At 53.7% G+C, this 19,328-nt stretch overlaps 2 protein-coding genes across 4 annotated transcripts; both read left to right on the forward strand.

Moving 5' to 3' along the window:
- Positions 1 to 83: 83 nt before the first annotated feature.
- Positions 84 to 7,484, forward strand: LOC119245509 (small glutamine-rich tetratricopeptide repeat-containing protein alpha-like). The gene is made up of 6 exons (XM_037511580.2): positions 84 to 422; positions 1,524 to 1,586; positions 3,032 to 3,069; positions 3,552 to 3,641; positions 3,833 to 3,955; positions 4,636 to 7,484. Exons 2-5 carry the CDS (start codon positions 1,578 to 1,580, stop codon positions 3,945 to 3,947), a joined length of 252 nt encoding a protein of 83 aa, XP_037367477.1. The 5' UTR covers positions 84 to 422; positions 1,524 to 1,577; the 3' UTR covers positions 3,948 to 3,955; positions 4,636 to 7,484.
- Positions 7,485 to 12,215: 4,731 nt separating this feature from the next.
- LOC119245511 (zinc transporter ZIP3) lies at positions 12,216 to 19,028 on the forward strand. 3 transcript variants are annotated; one of them, XM_037511581.2, is made up of 3 exons: positions 12,216 to 12,288; positions 13,706 to 14,037; positions 17,755 to 19,028. In XM_037511581.2, exons 2-3 carry the CDS (start codon positions 13,828 to 13,830, stop codon positions 18,490 to 18,492), a joined length of 948 nt encoding a protein of 315 aa, XP_037367478.1. In that variant the 5' UTR covers positions 12,216 to 12,288; positions 13,706 to 13,827; the 3' UTR covers positions 18,493 to 19,028. The 3 variants fall into 3 exon arrangements, with proteins under 3 accessions (XP_037367478.1, XP_037367479.1, XP_037367480.1); XM_037511582.2 differs by lacking the exon at positions 12,216 to 12,288 and adding an exon at positions 12,364 to 12,515; XM_037511583.2 differs by lacking the exon at positions 12,216 to 12,288 and adding an exon at positions 12,525 to 12,788.
- Positions 19,029 to 19,328: the final 300 nt, after the last annotated feature.

Genomic DNA, 19,328 nt, shown 5'->3' on the forward strand with positions numbered 1-19,328 from the left:
GACCAGTGTGTCTCATCAGACCTGCCCTCTGCTGCCTCTGTCCCCTCTCAGCCTTCAGAGTCCTTCCTGTCAGCCCCCAGGGTACCAGTTCCTGTGTCCTTGAGTTCCTTCCATATGTCTCCCTCCCGACACGGCCCCCCGGCCCTCTTCATGCAGTCTCCTGGGCCCATTTGCCCGACATGGAATGAGGACGTCCAGAGCAGTCGGGGTGAAGGGGCCAAGGGAAGGGGGACAGCTCTCTGGTTCTGGCACTTCACCCACCAAGCCCTACCATCTCCCTCAGATTGGCGCTCTCCAGTCTGAACAAGCACACAGAGGCTGTGGCCTACTACAAGAAGGCTTTGGAGCTGGATCCCGACAACGAGACATACAAGTCCAATCTCAAGATAGCAGAACTGAAGCTGAGAGAGGCGCCCAGTCCAGTGAGTGAGTGGGCAGCAGTGCCCTGGGGGTGAGGGCTGCTTCTGGCAGGAGCACAGGCCAGCCCAGTACCAGCTGTCACAGCTTGAAGGAGAAGGGCATTAAAGAGTGCGTTTGGACCTGCATTTGTTGCACCTGGGTGTGGTGGGATGTGTGATGCAAAAGTGCCTCTCTGAAAGAAACAGGCCTGTCCTCACAGATGCCTGCAGAGGCCACAGGGCTGCTCAGGGAATCAGGGGTGAGTCAGGAGGCAGGGAAGGGGATCATGGGCCGGAGCCTTTCTTGTGGCAAGCTTAGGATTGGCTAGTCGAATGATTCCAGGGCTCTGAGGTATAGGGGCTGCCTCAGGTTGTCTGGTACCTGCTATGGGGTGATTGAAATGGGGTGGTGTCCCAGGTGTAAGGGCCCCATAGAGGAGGGCTGAAGGGTGGACTCTGGATTGGCTGGTTTGCATATGCAAGGCATGATTGCTGTGAATTATTCACTGTGGGAATTAGCTGCCCCGGGAGAGGCCATCCCTCTAGGGTCCGCAAGTCCCGCTTGTCGAAGCAGCATAAAATGAAAGATGTGAGGGCCTCCCCTGGTGGCACAGGCAGTTGAGCGCTGCACTGTAAAGCTGTCTGCAGCCTCTGCAGCGCCAGTTCAATCCCAGCCAGCCAGCGAGGGTCCACATGGCGCGGCAGACCTTTCCTGTCTCGCCCGCTGCTTCCCTAGCAGTGTATTTCGTCAGTCTTCCTGTTCTGTTCCCCGCTCTGTCTCCGGTGAATCCTCTCACCCTCCCGCGAATCTGGCCTGTACCCTGGTTCTTGTATAAATAAATAAATAAATCTTTCGGAAAAAATGACTCTTGTTAGAATAAATAATTTTAAAAAAGAAAGAAATAAAGATGTGGATGGCATCTCCCTAAGTGATGGACATTGTGGGGTGGCCACTTTCAAGGCGCTCTCTGACCATTGAGCCTGTTTGCTCTCATTGGGGGAACTTCTGAGGGGATCACTTCTTAGAATTTGAAACAGGATCCAAGAAAGGCTGTTCTCTCACTTGCTGGGGCCAAGCCATCAGATCCCTGACCAGAGGTCACTAACTCTCTTGTCACCCCACAGACAGGAGGTGTTGGCAGCTTTGACATCGCCGGCCTGCTGAACAACCCAGGGTTCATGAGCATGGTAAGGGTTCCCTTCCATTCCCCCAACCTGCAGCGCCCACACCTCCCACCTGCCTCTCCTGTGTTGCTGCTACTCTAGGCCAGGGCTGCCCAGCTGTGACACTGCTGGCATCAGGGCACTCTGGGCACTGGGGTGTTAAAGGCGTCCCTGGCCTCTTCCGTTCTGTGCCAGGTGCATGCCACTGTGACAGCTGCCAATTCCCCAGCCATCACCAGAGTCCCCTGGCAGCAGGATCGCCCAGAAAGTGACATAGCACTCCCATGTTTGGGTTCCCCCAGAAGCGTGGGAACAGTGGTAACCCCACCAGGCTTGCTTTCTGGGGTTCAGACAGGATGATACAGAGCACTGAGTGCTCTGTGTGGACATCTCCACTCTTGGCTGTGCCACCTCAGGGAGGCTTGAGCTATTAGAAGGAAAGAAGGCGGGGGCCTTCCCTGGTGGTGCAGGGCTTGAGCGCTGGGTTGCGAGGCTGCCCGCAGCCTCTGCAGCGCCATTTCGATCCCCGGCCACCGACGAGGGTCCCATCAAAAAAAAAAAGAAGGAAAGAAGGCGGCCCCGAGCCCACCAGCAGGCAGACAAACGTTCTCTGTGCTATGGACATCGCACCTTCTAAATTGGGGGGCCTGGGCTCCTGCAGAGGTACCTCTCGCCTAAAGGGACCTGGGGGGAGGTGCACAAGCCCTTCAGAGGGCTCCTGGTGGGAGGACTCAGCCTCGAGATGGCCTCTGTTTTCAACCTCACACATTCGGTTGACAGGTGACAGCTGCTGCGGTTTTTATGACACGTGGCCACGCTCATGTCCACATGGAGCGCCTTTCACTGTAGTTGGGGCAAAGCTGACTGGCCAAAATATTTTCTCTCTGACCCTTTCCAGAAAGAGTCAGCCTATCCTTGTCAGCCATGACTGGGAAAACTCCACTCATTTCCTGTTCATCCACCTCTTGAAATAGGTCCTAAGGAAATAGTCATGGGGCCTTAGCGACAGGGATAAGATCTTAGAAATGAGTCACTGGGCAGTATCATCACAGGGCGGTCACATAGACCTAGACGGTGCAGCTTCCTGGGGCCTTCCTGGTGCATCTGTCTTTGGCCAGCCGTCACCCAGCAACTTGTGTCTGGAGTCCTAATCGGGGACGTGTCCAGCGTGTTACTCACTAAAAGAACCAAAACATGTCCATGTAGCGGGAGCTAAGCACCTGGTGGAAAAGATGATGAGGTGCCATGGGATCTTTCTAAAAATACAAGTCCAAAAGAGGATTAAAATGGTAAGATGTATGTATGGAAAGGGAGGTCCAGGAAGGGGAAGGGCCAGGAAGAGCAAATGCCAGTGCTGGCCACACATAGGCTCGGGTGGGAGAAGCACAAGTGATCACAACACAATAATTTCCATTAAAGATCATGTTTGGAGGCTTCCTTTCTCTGACCAGTCTGTTCCCTTTCCTCAGGCATCAAACCTTATGAACAATCCTCAAGTTCAACAGCTGTAAGTGAAAATCCATTCTCCTCTAGGTCATGTGCTTGAATTTTTAATTGTGGTAAAAACATACATAAAACTTAATTGTAGCCATTTCAGAGTTTACAAGTCGGTAGCATTAGGTATATCCACAGTTGTACAACCACCACTGTCTAGTTCCAGAACATTCTAGCCCAGAAGGAAAGCCTGTCCCTGTTAGCAGTCGCCCAGACCCTGGCACCATGACCGCTCCGTCTCTGGATGTGCCTTTCTGGACACTTCACATCCATGGAGTCACAGTCTGACTTTTCGGGTCATAAGATACCCCTGGGGGGAACAACCGCCCAGTTGAGAATCACTGTCCTTAAACCAAAAAAGAATGACTCTGGGAAAGCTGATGAAATCAACAGGGCTGCAGACAGAGAGGAGAAGGGGGGCTGCCTGGCAGCAACAGAGAGCTGCTTGCTGGCAGAGGGCCACCGTGGGGTCTGAGTCACGCTCTCTCATTGCAGCATGTCCGGGATGATCTCAGGTGGCCACAACCCCCTGGGGACCCCTGGTACCAGCCCCTCGCAGAATGACCTGGCTAGTCTCATCCAGGCGTAAGTAGGCCTGCTTGGTGGGGCCCGCGGGCAGGGACACACCCACAGCAGGGGAAAACGGGAATGGAGGCACCGGGTCTCCCAGGGAATGGCCACATGGCCCTGAGGGGTGCGCTTGGGGGCTTAGAAGCACCTAGGAGGCAGGGCCAGAGGAAGCCCCCCACTGAGTCCGGGTTCCGCTCTCCCTGTAGGGGCCAGCAGTTTGCCCAGCAGATGCAGCAGCAGAACCCAGAATTGATAGAACAGCTCCGGAGTCAGATGCGGAGTCGGACCCCCAGTGCCAGCAATGAGGACCAGCAGGAATGACTGCCCATGTGAGTTGCCCCTGTAGCCCAGGGGGCTGGGAATCCTCAGGGTTGGGAGGGTCTCCCTGAATTGCCTGGACCAGTTGGGGACTATTTAGGGCCATCGGGACCCAGCTGTCCTATCTGTACCTGAACCCAGATTCCTGTCCACGGGCTCATGGCTCAGGTCAAGGCCTCAAACCCCGCAAAGCTCCCTGGAATGGCTGGTTCCCAAGCACCTACAGGTGATGTGTGGGCAGAAGGAGCGCTGGCACAGTGCTGTCTGCATGAGCGGGAAGGCTGTGTGGCCTCAGCAGATGTGTGGGTGAGGTTGCCACACTTGGAGGTTCAGGCCAGGCCCCACATCCTCGTGCATCTGAGAAATGTGCCCTTGGGCCTTTTCGTCATTGTGTGAAAGTCAGAGTGTCATAACACAAACCTCGATTATCCGGCCACTGCCCGCCTCAGCCCAGTGGTGCAGCCTCTTGGCCCATCCATGCCTCCTATCACTGACCAGAATGCTGTTAAGAGTGACGTAAGACTCTTGATAACGTGGCGTCCACCTCACTGGGCACACAGGGGCTGCCAGCCGCGGAAATGCGGTTATTGCGATCCTAAGAGTTAATGAGGTTTAGTGTTGTCCAAGTCTTGGTGCCCTGTGGGGACCTGATGTCCGGCCAGGGCCACTGACCCTCGTGTCTTCCCTGCAGCTGTTCCTGCGCCATCGGGTCTTCCCCGGCCAACTGGAAGCCTCACGATTTGCTGTTCTCTCCCATTGGACTGCCCAAGAGAAAAAAAGAAATTGGACCTGCATGTTAAGCCAGATTTTTATTATTTTTATGTTTTCCTTTTACCACTCCTTACCTTTTTGTACTCCCAGGGCCCCCAGACCCTTCTCAAAACAGAGCCAGCAGTGTGCGTGTAGACCAGCACCCCTTCGCCCCCCAAAGACCCTCTCACTAAAGTCTTTTCTAGAATCCTGGGATGGAGACAGCCCCTGGGCCACTCTGAGAACAGGGTTTGTGCCCACCGCCCCCACGCCCACCCTGGTTTGTCTTCAGGGGCCTCCAGGGCCGGTGAAAGTGGCTTTCTGCATCGACCTCTCACTTTCCCACTCGGACAAGCTCACTGCCAGCCACAGTCGGGGGGCCGTATCTGCCCAGACCCTTGGATCTCGGGTTTTTGCATGAGGAGCTCTTAGTTGCAGATTCCTTCCAGATAGTTCTGTTCCCTGTGCTCTGGTGGGGGTAGGGCATCCTGGGAACACAGGACCAGCCTCTGTGACTTTCCTTTCGTCGATCTGATCGCCAACCCTCTTTTCCCTGTATTCACAACAAACCTCAGGGGCTTGATGGTGACCTGGCCTGGCCCCTGAGTCCATCCTAGCCTGTCTGTCCTGCCAGCCTGGCATGTCCAGGCTCCTGGAGGGCTCTCCCCTCCTGTTCAGGTGCCACTTGCCTCAGCCTGAGTTGCCATGCAGCCACCAGCGCTGCCTCTGGGGAGGGCAGTTGCACCAGCTGGTGGCTGAGCTGCCTGCCTGGAACATCCCCTCAACTCCTGCCCACGCGGGGTGGGGAGGACGGAGTGCTGCTGGCCCCCGTCACCTGCCATGGTATCAGCATCTGGGGCATTGGAGGCTCCCTGGTGGTCTTCGCCCATCTTTGAGGTAGATCAGATTCATGTGTGTTGTAAGTGACCTGTAGGAAGAAGGGCCACCACCAGCCACCCACCGTCCCTCATGCATCCGGGAAGGTGTGTCCTGACTCTTGAGTGGTAGTCGTGGCAATGAGTGTAATGTGTGGGTAATAAAAAGCGTGACCTCTGCTCATCTCTGCATGGACCTCAGTGCTGCCCACGCTCCCTGCTGCAGGTGCCCAGAACCCTCCAGCCTGAACTTCACAGACGGGCCAGGCTCCACTGCTGTGGGACATGTCAACATGTGGGACACGTCAACGTGTGCGACAATGCAGCTGTAAGCACTTCCTGTGCCAGGGGTCTCAGGTGGTTCTAGAAACAGCAAATCCGGGCTTCTGTGTCCCAATCTCCCCAAGTTGAAAGGATGACTGGCAGACAGGACAGACATAAATTTCCAGAGACAAGGCAGTAGGGTTATTGTGCTACTTTTCTAGTATGTTCTCAGCACGTGGTCTCTCCATTCTGGAACCCTAAGAGCCTCCCTCCCATAACACTCTAGGTGAGAGAAGTGGTCCTGGGTTTGCCTCTGGCCCTAACCCGAGGGTTCTGTGCAGCGCTTGCCATGGCATAGGAAGCCCTCCATCAAAACTAATCTCGCGTGGGCTCTCACATGAGAGCACCATCATGCACATTTCACAGTTCCACTGAGTTTTATCACCCAGGGGGCCCCTCACCCTGGTAGAGCCCACCCCCAGCTGCAGAACCTGCACCTGGAGGGCCTGGCTGAGGACCTGCTTCTGTGAAGGTAGCCTGTGCCATCCACAGGTCACCAAAGAACTCTCAGACCTAGAGACAGGCCGCTCCCCACGGTGCTCCGCCCAGTTGGAGGTGGGATCTCAGCAGGGCTCAGCTGCAGCTCTGCCCTGGTGGTGTGAGCCCTGTCCGGGGCATTTGTGGTTGTCAAAACTACCATTGCTCTAGACATTAAGTGAGTTAGGTCAGGAGTGCCACTCTATACCTCAGTACCCAGGACAGCTGCCCCCAGAAAGTGGCCTAGCCCGGGCCCCGTCCTAAGGTATCCCAAGCAGGAGAGAGTGAGTGAAGTTGAGAGACCATGGAGAAGAGAATCAGGAGTGCTGCATGCCCCATTATCCCATCTTAAGTGCGAGTTGAGAGTGGCCAGCTGGTGAACAGGTAGATGAGGCGGCCCACAGCCAGGCTGCCCGAGTGAGTGACACAGCAGTGCAGAAACAGTGGCAACGCTGGCTTCTAAGGGCTCCCCCAGGGCCCTAGGAACTCCCGGACGGATCAGTGCTGGGCCAGAGGGTAGGGATCAAACAGCCATGGAGGGGGCCTCGGAAGGAATTTTCCCCACACAGTTTATTCACCTACCAAGACAGGCATGGATGTGGTGTGTGGGCATTCTGCAGAGAAGCACAACCAACGGGATGTATGTAGAGATTCGTTGTGAGGAATTGGCTCACATGCTAATGGGCACTGAAGTTCCAAGATCTGTGGCCTGGAAGCTGGAGGGTGCATGTGCAGTCCCAGCCTAAGTCCAAAGGCCCAGGAATCAAGAGAACCAACTGCACAGCTGCTGTCTCATTTCCAGAGGGCCACAGAGTTCAAAGACAGGAAGAACACCACAGTGTCGCAGCCAAGCCAGGGAGGAGGAGTTAGGTCCCTTGTTCAAAGCCCTTTGGTTCTGTCTGGGCCTTTGGCTAATGGGACAAAGCCTACCACATCTGGAAGAACAGCCTGCTTTATTTAGTCTGCCAACCTAAACACCAGCCTCATCCAGAAGTACTCTCAGGCACACCCAGGATGTTTGACCAAGTGTCTCGCCACCCGGTATCCCAGTCGAGGTGACAAAATGTACCATCAGAGGTGGTAAGAGTAATCTCATGACTTCTGGGAAGCTGTTCTGTTGGGTGGGGGTGGGGGGAGAGGGGGGCAGGGGTAGGTCTCCATCCCAACTGGTCATCCTACCCCAAGTCTCATGTTATTTTTAGTTGAAGACATGCAAAGCATAAAAAAAAATTATAAAAATAAATACGAGACATAAAATGCACTCTTCAGAGACAGACACTGCTAAATTTTCTATCCTAAAAGTTTTTTGTGCACATGGTTAATATTTTGAACAAAAATAGAAACCTAGTGCAAGCCCAGTTGTGTGTGTGACTTTTTTTTATGCCTTCAGCATACCCAGTAGGAGGGATTGTACAGGGCATTACCACCAGGAGGTGGGGGTTATTGGAGTGCCTTAGAGTGGCTCACAGGTTTAAGCTTAGACGATGTTCCAACTGTCTTAACTGCTGCCGACCAGAAGGGACCTGATTGTTCACCTGCTCCATCAAGGGAGCTGTGCTATCTGGAGTTCCAAGATGGAGGAGCAGTTGTGAATCACTGGTGCCCAAGTCTTTGGTCTCAAGTGAACCCCCACCCCAAGTCTCCATGTGGCCCCAATGTCTGTGGAGTCATGGGAATTCTTCCGGAAAAATATCCCTGCATCATTCTAAGGTTTGGCAAACCTAAATATTGCTTTGGGCAAAGTCCAAATGTTCCCTGGTGCCAGCAAAGCCTGTGTCCTTCCTGTCTTCAATTAAACTGGACTGGTGGCCCCCAGGTCAGTAGGGAGGGTTAGGAGGCCCCACCTGGGCTGCACACTGAAATCACCCAAGGACACCTGCTTCCTGCTGACTAGTCTCTGCCTCATGCATGTAGGGTGGTGATTGTCAACAGGAAACACTGGGCCACGTCAGGGGACATTGTGCCTATTGCAGCTGGGGGTCCTTGGTGCATGCTGCTGGCCTGCTTAAGCAGCCCAGGTGATCCTGGTGCACCTGTTGGGAGAACCCCACTTTGAGAAGCACTGACCATGAGCGACATATTCCGGCAGCTGCTTGCATGTGTTGCTTAGGTCTTCTTGGGTAACCTTTGTTCCTTCCCTCCTGTCCTGTTTGTCCATCAGCAGTAGGACCCAAAGAACCTCTCCCAAAGTATCCCCAACCCAGCACGAGTGTTCAGGAAAGGTCCAGAGACTCTTGGGAGTGGGGAAAAAAAGAAGAAAGAAGAACCACTGTCAACATCTCATCCCCAAAGCCCAAGGCTGCTCTAAATACCTTGATGAGAAGTGTGTAATGGATAATTGCCACTTGATCCCACACAAATTAGAAATAGGATATTTCTTAATATACCTGTCAGGTGCACTGAGCCAAAAAAATACTAAAAATTAAATACGGAATTAGGGTAAGTCATGACTGGGAAATAGCTTCCAGGAGTGGGTTGAGGCTTAAAATTTAAGGCAGTTACTGCCGCCATAGATGGGGTTATGAAGGTTTGTTTTCTCTGTCTCCACAACCTTGGCACATACTTCCTGGGTGCTAGACTACAAATCACCCATATCTAGTCTCAGGAAGCATCAAGAAAGAAACTGTCTTTTTCCCAGAAGCGACCTGCTCAATCAGTGGTTCTGCTCCCCAGGTGACACTAGGTGATATCTGGGAACATCAGTGGTTATCACGTTGGGGGTGCTTCTGGCATCAAGTGGGTGGGGCCAGGGATGTCACTGGACACCCTACAGTACCCAGGATGGGCCCCCAGAGAATGATCCAGGCAGATGTCAGTATTACCACCACCCAGTAGGCCCTGGATCGATGTGTCAAACGTGAACTTCCCAAACCATATTGCCACCAGAAAAAATAATTTGTTCATGTGCTATACACAGCAAGGATTTTATTTTTTTTAAGTATTTATGCATACAAGAACTAGGGTACAGACCAGAGGTGTGGGGAGTGAGAGGATTCACCAGAGACAGTGGGAACAGAAGAGGCAGATTGACTGAAATCCACTGCGGAGGGGAGCAGCAAGCGAGTCAGGAGAGGTCTGCTGCGCCATGTGGGTAGCTCCCTGGCAGGGAATCAAACTCAAGCTGTGGTGTCTGTGGATAGCTTCATAGGTTGCCTCTTAACCCCTTGCGCCTCCACGGAGGCCCAGCAAAGATTTTATACCATCCTGGGTAACTTGAATACCCAAAACAAATGTGGCTTTCCCATCCATCCCACCTTACAGAAAAAGATTATTTGCGAAGAGTTGCAGCAAAACTCCTTCCACACCCCGCCCCGTCCCCCGCCCCCCACTCCCCACTTCCTGGCCCTGGAGAGAAGTTGAGGTGATTGATTGCCCGCTCAGCCACCAGGTGGCGCACTGGTACCTCTTCCATCCTCGTAGCCGGAAAGGCACTCTCAGAAGGAATAAGGTTGCATGTAATCCTGAAAGCTCTCGGGGTGAGCTCGGAAACGGTCCCAGTCCTCGAGTTCAGCATTGTGCTCCTCCTTTTGAAATTATAGGCCCTCCCAACCAGGGACGTTCTGGTGGTCACTTGTGTTATGATGGGGCTGCCACCCCAAGTTGCCTAGTGCGTGATAGGGCCAGAGAGTATGAATCCATTCAATGTGAATGTGAAGGGTGCAGACCACAAATTCCGCCCAGCTCGAGCTGTTCTTCGTTCTTTTGTAAGCTCATGTAGGCCTCTCTCTCTCATTGCTGTACTTAAAATGTTTATCAAAGTATAAGGTACAAACACCAAAGTCCATAAATAAAAATTATAATCTGTCTAGAAAGCTAGGTGCCCATGCTTTGCAAGTCTGTGGGGTGCTTCTTGGCTGTGGGAACCAGCCTGTTTGCCGGCCAGCAGGGGCTAGGCCTGCTTGTCCCTGGGTGTGGGAGGGACCCTCTTGATTGTTATCTCTCAACTACCAAGTAGTTAGGCTAATTCCTGTGGGTGGTGGATTGCCTAATCAGGGATTCGCTCTGGGATTTAGGAGTGTGGAGGGTGGCTTCCAAGATGGTGCCCACCCACTTTGTTGAGGGTGACAATGACCTGGGGTTATTCATTAGTGTTCTTTGCCTCCCAGGCCTCCACTATAAGGCTGGTGTCTGGGATTCCTTTTCCAGAGCACAAGCATTGCTCAGACTGGTGTTATTGCTTTAGGTCCCAGGGCAAATGAGTCTGTTCAAGGGCCTATTGAGGGCTGGATCTTAGTGTCTACCTTTTCTTCCAATTCCCTACTCTCACTTCCCTCTGGTCCTCAGTGCATGGATTCCAAGGGCTCCTCTCCACTGTTCTGGATCATAGGGTTGGGGTGTGGGGTGTTAAACACAGTCCTCTCCTCACTCCTCAGGGAAAAGTCCCGCACATTACAAATGTCCCAACTGTACTTCGATGTCCCTGCAAATGCAGTTTCTTCATTGGCAAGAGCATCTCTGTCTCACCCACTCCTCTGGGTGCTACCTTTTTATCCTTTGTTGTGGAAGCTCTAGTCATTGAGTTTCAGGTCTGCTTCTGTGAGGTTTAGTGTCTATTTAAGTGTAGATTTTTTGTGTTCTGGTGAGGCGATAAGCACAAGTTCCTCCTAATCCACCGTCTTGGTCCTACTTCTTCTACCTTAATACACAATGGAAAGTCACATCTTACTCCCTCATCCCAATCGCACTGTAAATAAATAGTTTGTTTATAAACTTTTAGATCTTTCTCTGTGTGATTAATAACCCTATGATGTGTATTTTGTCATTGTTTACAAATGGGGATTATATAGTCCACAATTCCTTGAAATAGTTTTTCCCCAGTTATTTAGTGCACATTCAATTTTGTTCCTTGTTCCAGTGATGTCCTCTACAGCATATTCTTTAAAATACAGAATTTAATCCAAAACCACCTATTGCACTTGGTTGTCGTGTCCATTTTTTTTTAGCCTCCTTTGATCTGGAAGCATTTCTCTGCCTTTCATGACTTGACATCTTGGGCCACAAACTGATGGAATTCAGATGTTGGTGTTCAGTGAGTGAGTGGGATCCGTGGGTTCCCTCTAAGAAAGGTTTTGGCAGATTTTTCCATTCAGCAGCACATGGTGAATTCCCTTACTTATTATGTTATCAGTTTTCTGTGTCTTCTTCTAGAATATAAGATCCAAACAGGGAGAGATCTTTGCTTTGTTGATGAATGTTCTTCTAGAAAAGGTCCTGGCACAAAGTATGGGAAACTGAATCTATATATCTGCTTCTTTTTTTTTTTTTTTTTTTTTATAGAGGCATGCTTTATTTATACATGCACTGGTACAGTCAGAAGCGAGGGTGAGAGAATTCACCAGAGCCAGAGCGGGGAGCAGAGCAGGCAGAAGGACCGAAGTACACTGCTGAGGGGAGCTCTGCACGCCATGTGGAAGCAGCATCTTCGCAACCCAGCGCTCAACCGCTGCGCCACCGGGGAGGCCCTATATATCTGCTTCTTAAGCTGATGGGAAGCGCACTAGCATCTAGGACGCTCAGAAAGGGACAGTCTCCTCTAGGAAATTGTTTCCCTTCAATGGCTCAGCTTCGATTGGAGAGGGATTCAGCACCAAGTGCCCCTGGACAGCTCTGCAAGCCAAACCTCACGGAACCTTTCCTCTAAGTTCAGAGTTTCTCTCCGGAACCACCTGGTGGCTGTACCGCGCAGCGGGAGGAACTATTTTCCCCTGCAGAACGGAGAGGTGGGGTCGCAGCATTAGTGGCAGCCACGGCGTCCAATGGTGTGGCGCGTTAGGCCCGTGGCTCTCTCGGAGGCCAATGGTCACGGGCGTGGGCGGGGCGTCAGCAGCAGCGCGCCGAGCTGGGGCCTCGGCCGGGACGGTGGCTGTGGGTCTAGACCGCGCGGCGGTTGAGCGGCGGCGGGCGGAGGCCCTGGGGAGGTACGTGCGGGCAGGGCCCGGGGCGGAGCGGGCGGCGGCCGATGGCCTGGCGGACGGGGGCGCCGGTTTCGGACGCTCGCCGTCGAATTCACCTTCATGGGCGAGACGTGTGGGTTTGCGTCCGGCTTCCCCAGCAGAGCGTGGCCGTCCCCTCCCGGCCGGGACCAGGCTGGCCTCGCTCTCCGCATCAGGCGCCCGTGTCGCGCGGGGCACACAGACGACGCCCAGTAAGTGCTGAACGAACGAATGAATGAATGAGCCAACTACCCCATCCTTCCTCGGCCCCAGCCAGTCAGCCCCTGGGTTGAGAGTCCAGGCCACCCTCGCCCCACTCCGCAGACTGAAGGAGGCATCTAGAGACCTGCCAGGGATTTGACTGAGCGCCTGTTGTGTGCTTGGCTCGGCGCTGGGTGTTGCTGGGTGGTCCAACTTGAGCACGACAGACTGCCTGCCCCCGCAGAGCTGGCAGTTGCCAGCAAGATAACATTCAAGGACTTTAAGTTATGTCGTTCCCATAGCGCAAATAGTGCTTAAAAATAGTAGCAGAGAAGGGGCTGGGGAGGGTTCTCTGACCGGTGAGATCTGAGCTGAGACTTGAAGAGCTCAAAGAAATGGGGGCAAGAGCTGTAAGATGAGGATGGGAGAACCTAGGACCTGGGAGCAACCAAGGTCCCTCTACTAACTGGCATTTTGGGCCCCAGAGTGTTCTATGTTGGCTCATTGAGTCATGGAAAGAGACCCACATACTTCTGCTCATCCATTCGTTCAGCCAGCGATTAGAGCACCTGTTCTGCTCCAGGCCTCTTAGTGGGTAGAGGGGATACAGTTTAAGGCACGGGTTGGCCAGGAGGTCCTTCTGAGGGGTATTCGAAGAAGGGAATTGAAAATGAGACATTGGAAGGTGGGAAGAGAAGTGTCCCAGGCAGAGAGAACTGAGGCAAATACCCTGAGGCAGGAGTGGGCTTGGCACATTCAAGGACCACAAAGGCCAGTATGGAGTGGGTGAAGCAGGAGCTGATGGTACAGCACCTTAGGCAGTGGGGAGTGGTTGAAGCAGCACTATTCAATAATACATTCTGCAAGGGTGGAAATGTTCTTTGTGTATACAGGGGCTGCTAGTCCCATATGGCTTCTGAGCATTTGAAATATGGCATAATGATAAAGAGCTGAATTCAACATTTTATCTAATTTTAATTAGTTTGAACAGGTATTTGTGACTTGTAGCTGTCATATTGGATAGTGTCACAGTGGAGAATTTTCTGCAAGAGGCAATGTTATGTACAAAATGAAAAAAAAAAAAAAAAGGCAATGTTGTGTGCCAAGCTCAGAATTGAGTAAAGAAAAGGGGTGATGGGCTTGGCTGCTTGAGCTGCTCAGTTAATCTCACGACTAACTTGGTTGTCCCTGGCATTCACAGTGGCTGGTCTGAGGCATGAACACCCAGCTGCGTAGTTGCGTCCGGTAGCACAGCGTGGACTGGGAGTGTGCATCCACACATGGTTTGGCCCTGCAGTGACTGGAGCAGCCTGGGCCGCCACCATGATGAAGCTGTTGGTGGCCAAAATCCTGTGCATGGTGGGGGTATTCTTCTTCATGCTGCTTGGCTCCCTGCTGCCTGTGAAGATCATTGAGACTGATTTTGAGAAGGCCCACCGCTCAAAGAAGATTCTCTCACTCTGCAACACCTTTGGAGGCGGAGTCTTTCTGGCCACGTGCTTCAATGCTTTACTGCCAGCTGTGAGGGAAAAGGTAAGTGCTGGTGGCAGCAGCCATGGCACCTACAGCCAAGGCTCTCTGATAGTCTTTTAAGGCTAACACCGAGCTTAGGGGGGGTCTTTGACTCTATGAGGACAATGAAAATAGGAAAGGAATTTGCTGTTCTTGTGGGTGGATTGATTCTTGACTTGGGCTTCCCAGCTGGTGGGCTCATTAGTCTTGCTGGGGGGCCAGCAAGATCACCCCCCCAGGTAGCTTACACTTTCCAGGGGCTGGTGGTCCTGCCCCTTCAGAGGTCCTTTATCATAACATAGCACACATTTATTGTCTCACAGTTTCTATGGTAAACACTTCCTGCTGGTGGTCAGGAGACCGGGCATGGCTTACTTAGCAGCTGTGTCCAGGCTCTCATGAGGCAGCAAAGTGTCCCCTGGGCTGTGGTCTCATCTCAAGGTTTGGTTGGAGATAGATAGGCTTCCAAGCTCACATGATTATGGTAAGGTTCATTTCCTTTCCAGTGGCCAGACTCAGGGCCTAGTTTCTCCCTGGTTATTGGCTGGGACTGCTTTCGGGCCCTTGCCTCCCGGGCCTCCCCATCATGACCTTTTTTCTTTATCGCCAAGCTGAGACCACAGTGGAATCTGCCTGTAGGACAAAAATTACAGACTTGTGTGACTCAGTGATAGCAGTCCCTCTGCTGTAGTATTTTCTTTGCTGTAGTGTGTCCCCACCCGTGCTCAAGAGGAGAGGCCACGTGCGGCATGGATAGCGGGAGGCAGGGACCATTGGAGGCCATCCTAACATAGTCCTCCAGTGACCTGTACTGAGCGCCCCCAGGTTGGCACCCAACATGACTCCCTTGAAGGGCATAGCTGGAAGGCCTTTGTACACTTCTCTCTCTTGGCCAGTTTTGATATGGAGATGGATTTGTGTTAGGTCATGTGCTCGGCGAACAGTCAGGATTTGCTGCTCTGCTCCCCATGGAAACAAGGAGATCCTAGATTTACCACCACATCCTTTCTCCATGTGCTGGGTATCAAGGAAGGAAGGTGTCATCTGGGATTTATTCATTGGAAGTTGTTAGTGTGGTGGGTGGAATTCAAATGTAACCCAAGATTCCTAGCTCCTGGTGGGCATGCCCTATATACCCTACCATCCCCATGAGCATGGTGGGGGGGGTGGCTGTAGCTATGAGATGTCACTGTTAGTGCAAGTTATCCTGCAGAAGGGATCTTGCTGATGTGATTGTGGTCCCTCGTCAGTTGACACTGAGTTCATCAAAGGGAGAGTGATTGGGTGGGTCTGGCCTAATCAGGTGAGCCTATAAGAGAGACCAGAAACAGCAGCAGGCCTGCACCTACTGGCCTCATGAGAGCAAGAGGCCATACTGCAAGGAGCAGAATGCCAGGGGAGAAACTGAGGGGGGCCTCTGGCAGCCAAGAGCAATCCCCTGCCAGTGTCCTGCCAGGAAATAGGGTCCTCAGCCCTACAGTTATAGGAAATCAGATCCTGCCACCCCAAGGGATCCTGTAAGTGGACCTGGGGTCTGGGTGAGGTCCCACCCCAGACCACACCTGCATTTAAGATGGACGTGGCCCTGAGCAGGCAGCCCTCGGCTGTGACCAGATTGCTCGTGTTCAGAGCCCTGAGGATGCATCTGTGTTGTTTGCTGCTGCTGAGCTGGTTGCTTCATTACACAGCACGGAAAACCCATACAGTGGCACTGACCATGGTTCAGAGTCCTCTGATGCCTTCCTCATGCCAAGCACCTCTTTAGGTCCCCACCCCCCGCTTTTTTCCCTGCATTCCCACAGTATCACCCCTCGTCATCCTCCTGCCTTAGGTCTGGACAGCAGGCCCCTTCTTCACACATGGCCCTCTCACGATCCCCCCAAAGCACTTCCATGCCATGCCCCTGCTCGCAGCCTTCCCATGCCTTGGTGGGTAAGGTCTCCCTCCTAGCCCTCCCTCAGCCCTGGCTGACAGTGCTTGCCTTGCACTCCAGAGTACAGGACACAATCTGTGACTCTTATGTGTCAGCCTCATCTTTCCTGACCATGTTCATCCCCTTAGGGGTAGCTAGTGTTTTTTCTGAGTTGGTATCTTCCCGAGAGGCACACGCGGGACTCCACGTGGGGGTTAGTAAATAGCGCAATTATTTCTCCACGGAAACACGCCTGTTGCTGTACAGGGCTCTCAACCCGGGTTGACTCTGCCCCCAGGGGACACTGGGCAGTGTCTGGGGACATCTGTGTTATCATGACTGGGGATGTCCTGGCACTGAGTGGGTGGGGACCAGGGATACTAGTCAACCTCATGATTACCTTTCCCAAGCATCAGCACCCCATGATGCCAAGGTGGCCAGACCTCGTGGCTGTCCTCTGGATGGCCCAGACTGGCCTGGTGGAGAGCCTTGTGTGAGTGTGTAGTGAAGGCCGTGCTGGGAGAGAAGTGGGTGCGGTCAGTTGGAGGGAGGGGCCAGGGCATCTGTTTAAATAGCGTACTTGGAAATTAACATAAGCCAAGACCTGAAGCATGAGATCAGCCAGCTGGTTGTACACTGGGGAGGAAGAACATTCTAACAGAGCCACTGGCAAGTTCTGAGTTCCAAAAGCTAGAAAGAGCTCAATGTATGCAGCGCGCTAGGAGTCCAGGTAAACTGACCTACCCCTCACCTCTCTAGACAGCACCTACCATTACTCTCCGACGTGGCAGCCGCTCGCTGAATATGGCTTGTCAGCATTCAGTGAATCACAGTGAAATACAGCGCAGCATTCTAGTGCTCAGCCACATCAGGCATATTTCACGTCCTCAGCGGACATGGGTGGTGTGCCTTTTGTAACACAGAGCTCAGGTAAAGAATGCTTTCCTTGTCCAGAAGCTTCTAGTGGACAGCCCTGACTTGGAGGATTCCCTTGGGGTATAGCCAAATATGGTGGTTCTCAGCGTGTTCACCCAGGAGCTTGATGTGATGGGAACTGATGGGAAGCAGAGCTCACACCACTGAGTTATATGGAAGCAAATGCCAGATAGGCATCCGGGCGAGAAAGGATAGCTGAAGTCATAATAGTCCAAGGTCAGTGTGTCGGCCAGGCCGGTCGCTCCCAGTCGCTGCCCAGTCTAGGACACCTTAATTACAGCTAACATGGCCCTGCCTCCAAATAAGGGCGTGTTCTGAGGTTGCAGGTGGCCATCTCTTTTGGGGACCACAGTTCAGCCCACTATTCATTTTTATATTATTTGGTTGATGTAGAAGATGTAATGGGAAGCCCCATGATTCCCTGTCCCAGTCATCAGGGAGGAGCTGCCTTCTCCCCTTTTTATTTTTTTATTATTATTTTTTAGTTATATATTTTTTTTTTTTTTTTTATACAAGAGCTGGGGTACAGGCCAGAGGCGCAGGAGGGTGAGAGGATTCACCAGAGACAGAGTGGGGAGCAGAACAGGCAGAAGGACCAAAGACACTGCTGGGGGGAGCAGCGGGCGAGACAGGAGAGGTCTGCCGCGCCATGTGGGAATCTCCCTGGCCAGCCGGGAATCGAACCCATGCTGCAGAGGCTGCGGACAGCTTCACAGCGCGGCGCTCAACCCGCTGCGCCACCGGGGAGGCCCACTCCCCCCTTTTAAAATCTGTCTCATGTGAAGTATTTCTGGTGACATCTGCTGAGTGGTGGTGAGGGGTCCCAGCCGCCCGCCTCTGAGCGCCCCTCCTTCCCTCTCCCCTCCCTCTGTCCCTGTGCCCCGCTCCAGCTGCAGAAAGTCCTGAGCCTCGGACACATCAGCACGGACTACCCGCTGGCGGAGACCATTATGATGCTGGGCTTCTTCATGACCGTCTTCCTGGAGCAGCTTGTCCTGACCTTCCGCAAGGAGAAGCCGTCCTTCATCGACCTAGAGACCTTCAACGCCGGCTCAGACGCTGGCAGCGACTCAGAGTACGAGAGCCCCTTCATGGGGGGCAGCCGGGGCCATGGGCTCTACGTGGAGCCCCACACCCACAGCCACCACGGGCTGAGCGTCCAGGAGCTGTCTCGCTCCAGTCCCTTGCGGCTGCTCAGCCTGGTCTTTGCCCTGTCAGCCCACTCCATTTTTGAGGGCCTGGCCCTGGGCCTGCAGGAGGAGGGGGAGAAGGTGGTGAGTTTGTTCGTGGGGGTAGCCATCCACGAGACACTGGTGGCTGTGGCCCTGGGCATCAGCATGGCCAGGAGTGCGATGCCCCTGAGGGACGCAGCCAAGCTGGCCATCACCGTGAGCGCCATGATCCCCCTGGGCATCAGCATCGGTCTGGGCATCGAGAGTGCGCAGGGTGTGCCCAGCAGCGTGGCTTCGGTGCTGCTGCAGGGCCTGGCAGGTGGCACCTTCCTTTTCGTCACCTTCTTTGAGATCCTGGCCAAGGAGCTGGAGGAGAAGAGCGACCGGCTGCTCAAAGTCCTCTTCCTGGTGCTGGGCTACGCCATCCTGGCCGCCATGGTTTTCCTCAAGTGGTGACCAGCCTGTCGCCGGTGTGGCTACCCCAGCCCGCCCGCCAGACCCCGCCGGGAATCCAGGCCAGATCCAGGCCACATCCCCACCTCTGTCTCCCTCCAGGGGGAGAGCTCAGGCCCCTGGTGCTGCCAGCACACAGAGGGCCGCCTCGGGACCAGGTTGCCCCCAGAACCTACACCCCAGCCTTGGAGCACTGCTACTACTTTTAAAAATACTTAAAAGTATTCACCAAAGCTGTGTGGCCATGTCAACCTTGGGCAGTGGGGGCTGGCATCTCCCTCGAGGTAGAACTGGACATCTAAATGGGGCTGGGGGTCGGAGACCCTCCCCTCACACCTCACCCATGGACAAGGACAAGGACAGGAGCGAGCCCAGCTCCGCCTGGCCACTGAACCTGCTCGGATCCAGGTCTCTGGCCTCTGCCCCTGACTGACCACTCACAGGTGCCGCCAGCACTGAGCTGCTTCTGTTCCCCACAGAACTGCTCTGAACCCTGCCCCTGAGTCCGTGCCTCCTGGATACCACAGGATCCCCCTCTTTGTCCCTGCCATCTGTTGTGGCCCCCTGGGAGTGTGGAGGCTTCTCTCCAGGGTCTGGGTCTTCTGGGCCAGAGTGACTGTCTTGGTTCCCAAAGGAAACAGACACGTGGGCAGGGGAGACTCACGGACAGGGTCTGGATGTGGGGAGGTTCCCTACCCTGTGTGCACCAGCAGTCTCCAGAGGAAAATGGACTCCTGCAGGCAGTGGAGCTGGGACAGTGCAGTTCTCACCAGCAGACACATGCATGTGAAGCAGCCCCACTGGATGGTGCAGGGAGTGGGGACTAACAGCCCAGTTGG

Source organism: Talpa occidentalis, unplaced genomic scaffold (genome assembly GCF_014898055.3).
Source record: "Talpa occidentalis isolate TD23 unplaced genomic scaffold, MPIMG_talOcc4v2.1 talOcc4.1466, whole genome shotgun sequence".
NCBI classification, from domain to species: domain Eukaryota; kingdom Metazoa; phylum Chordata; class Mammalia; order Eulipotyphla; family Talpidae; genus Talpa; species Talpa occidentalis.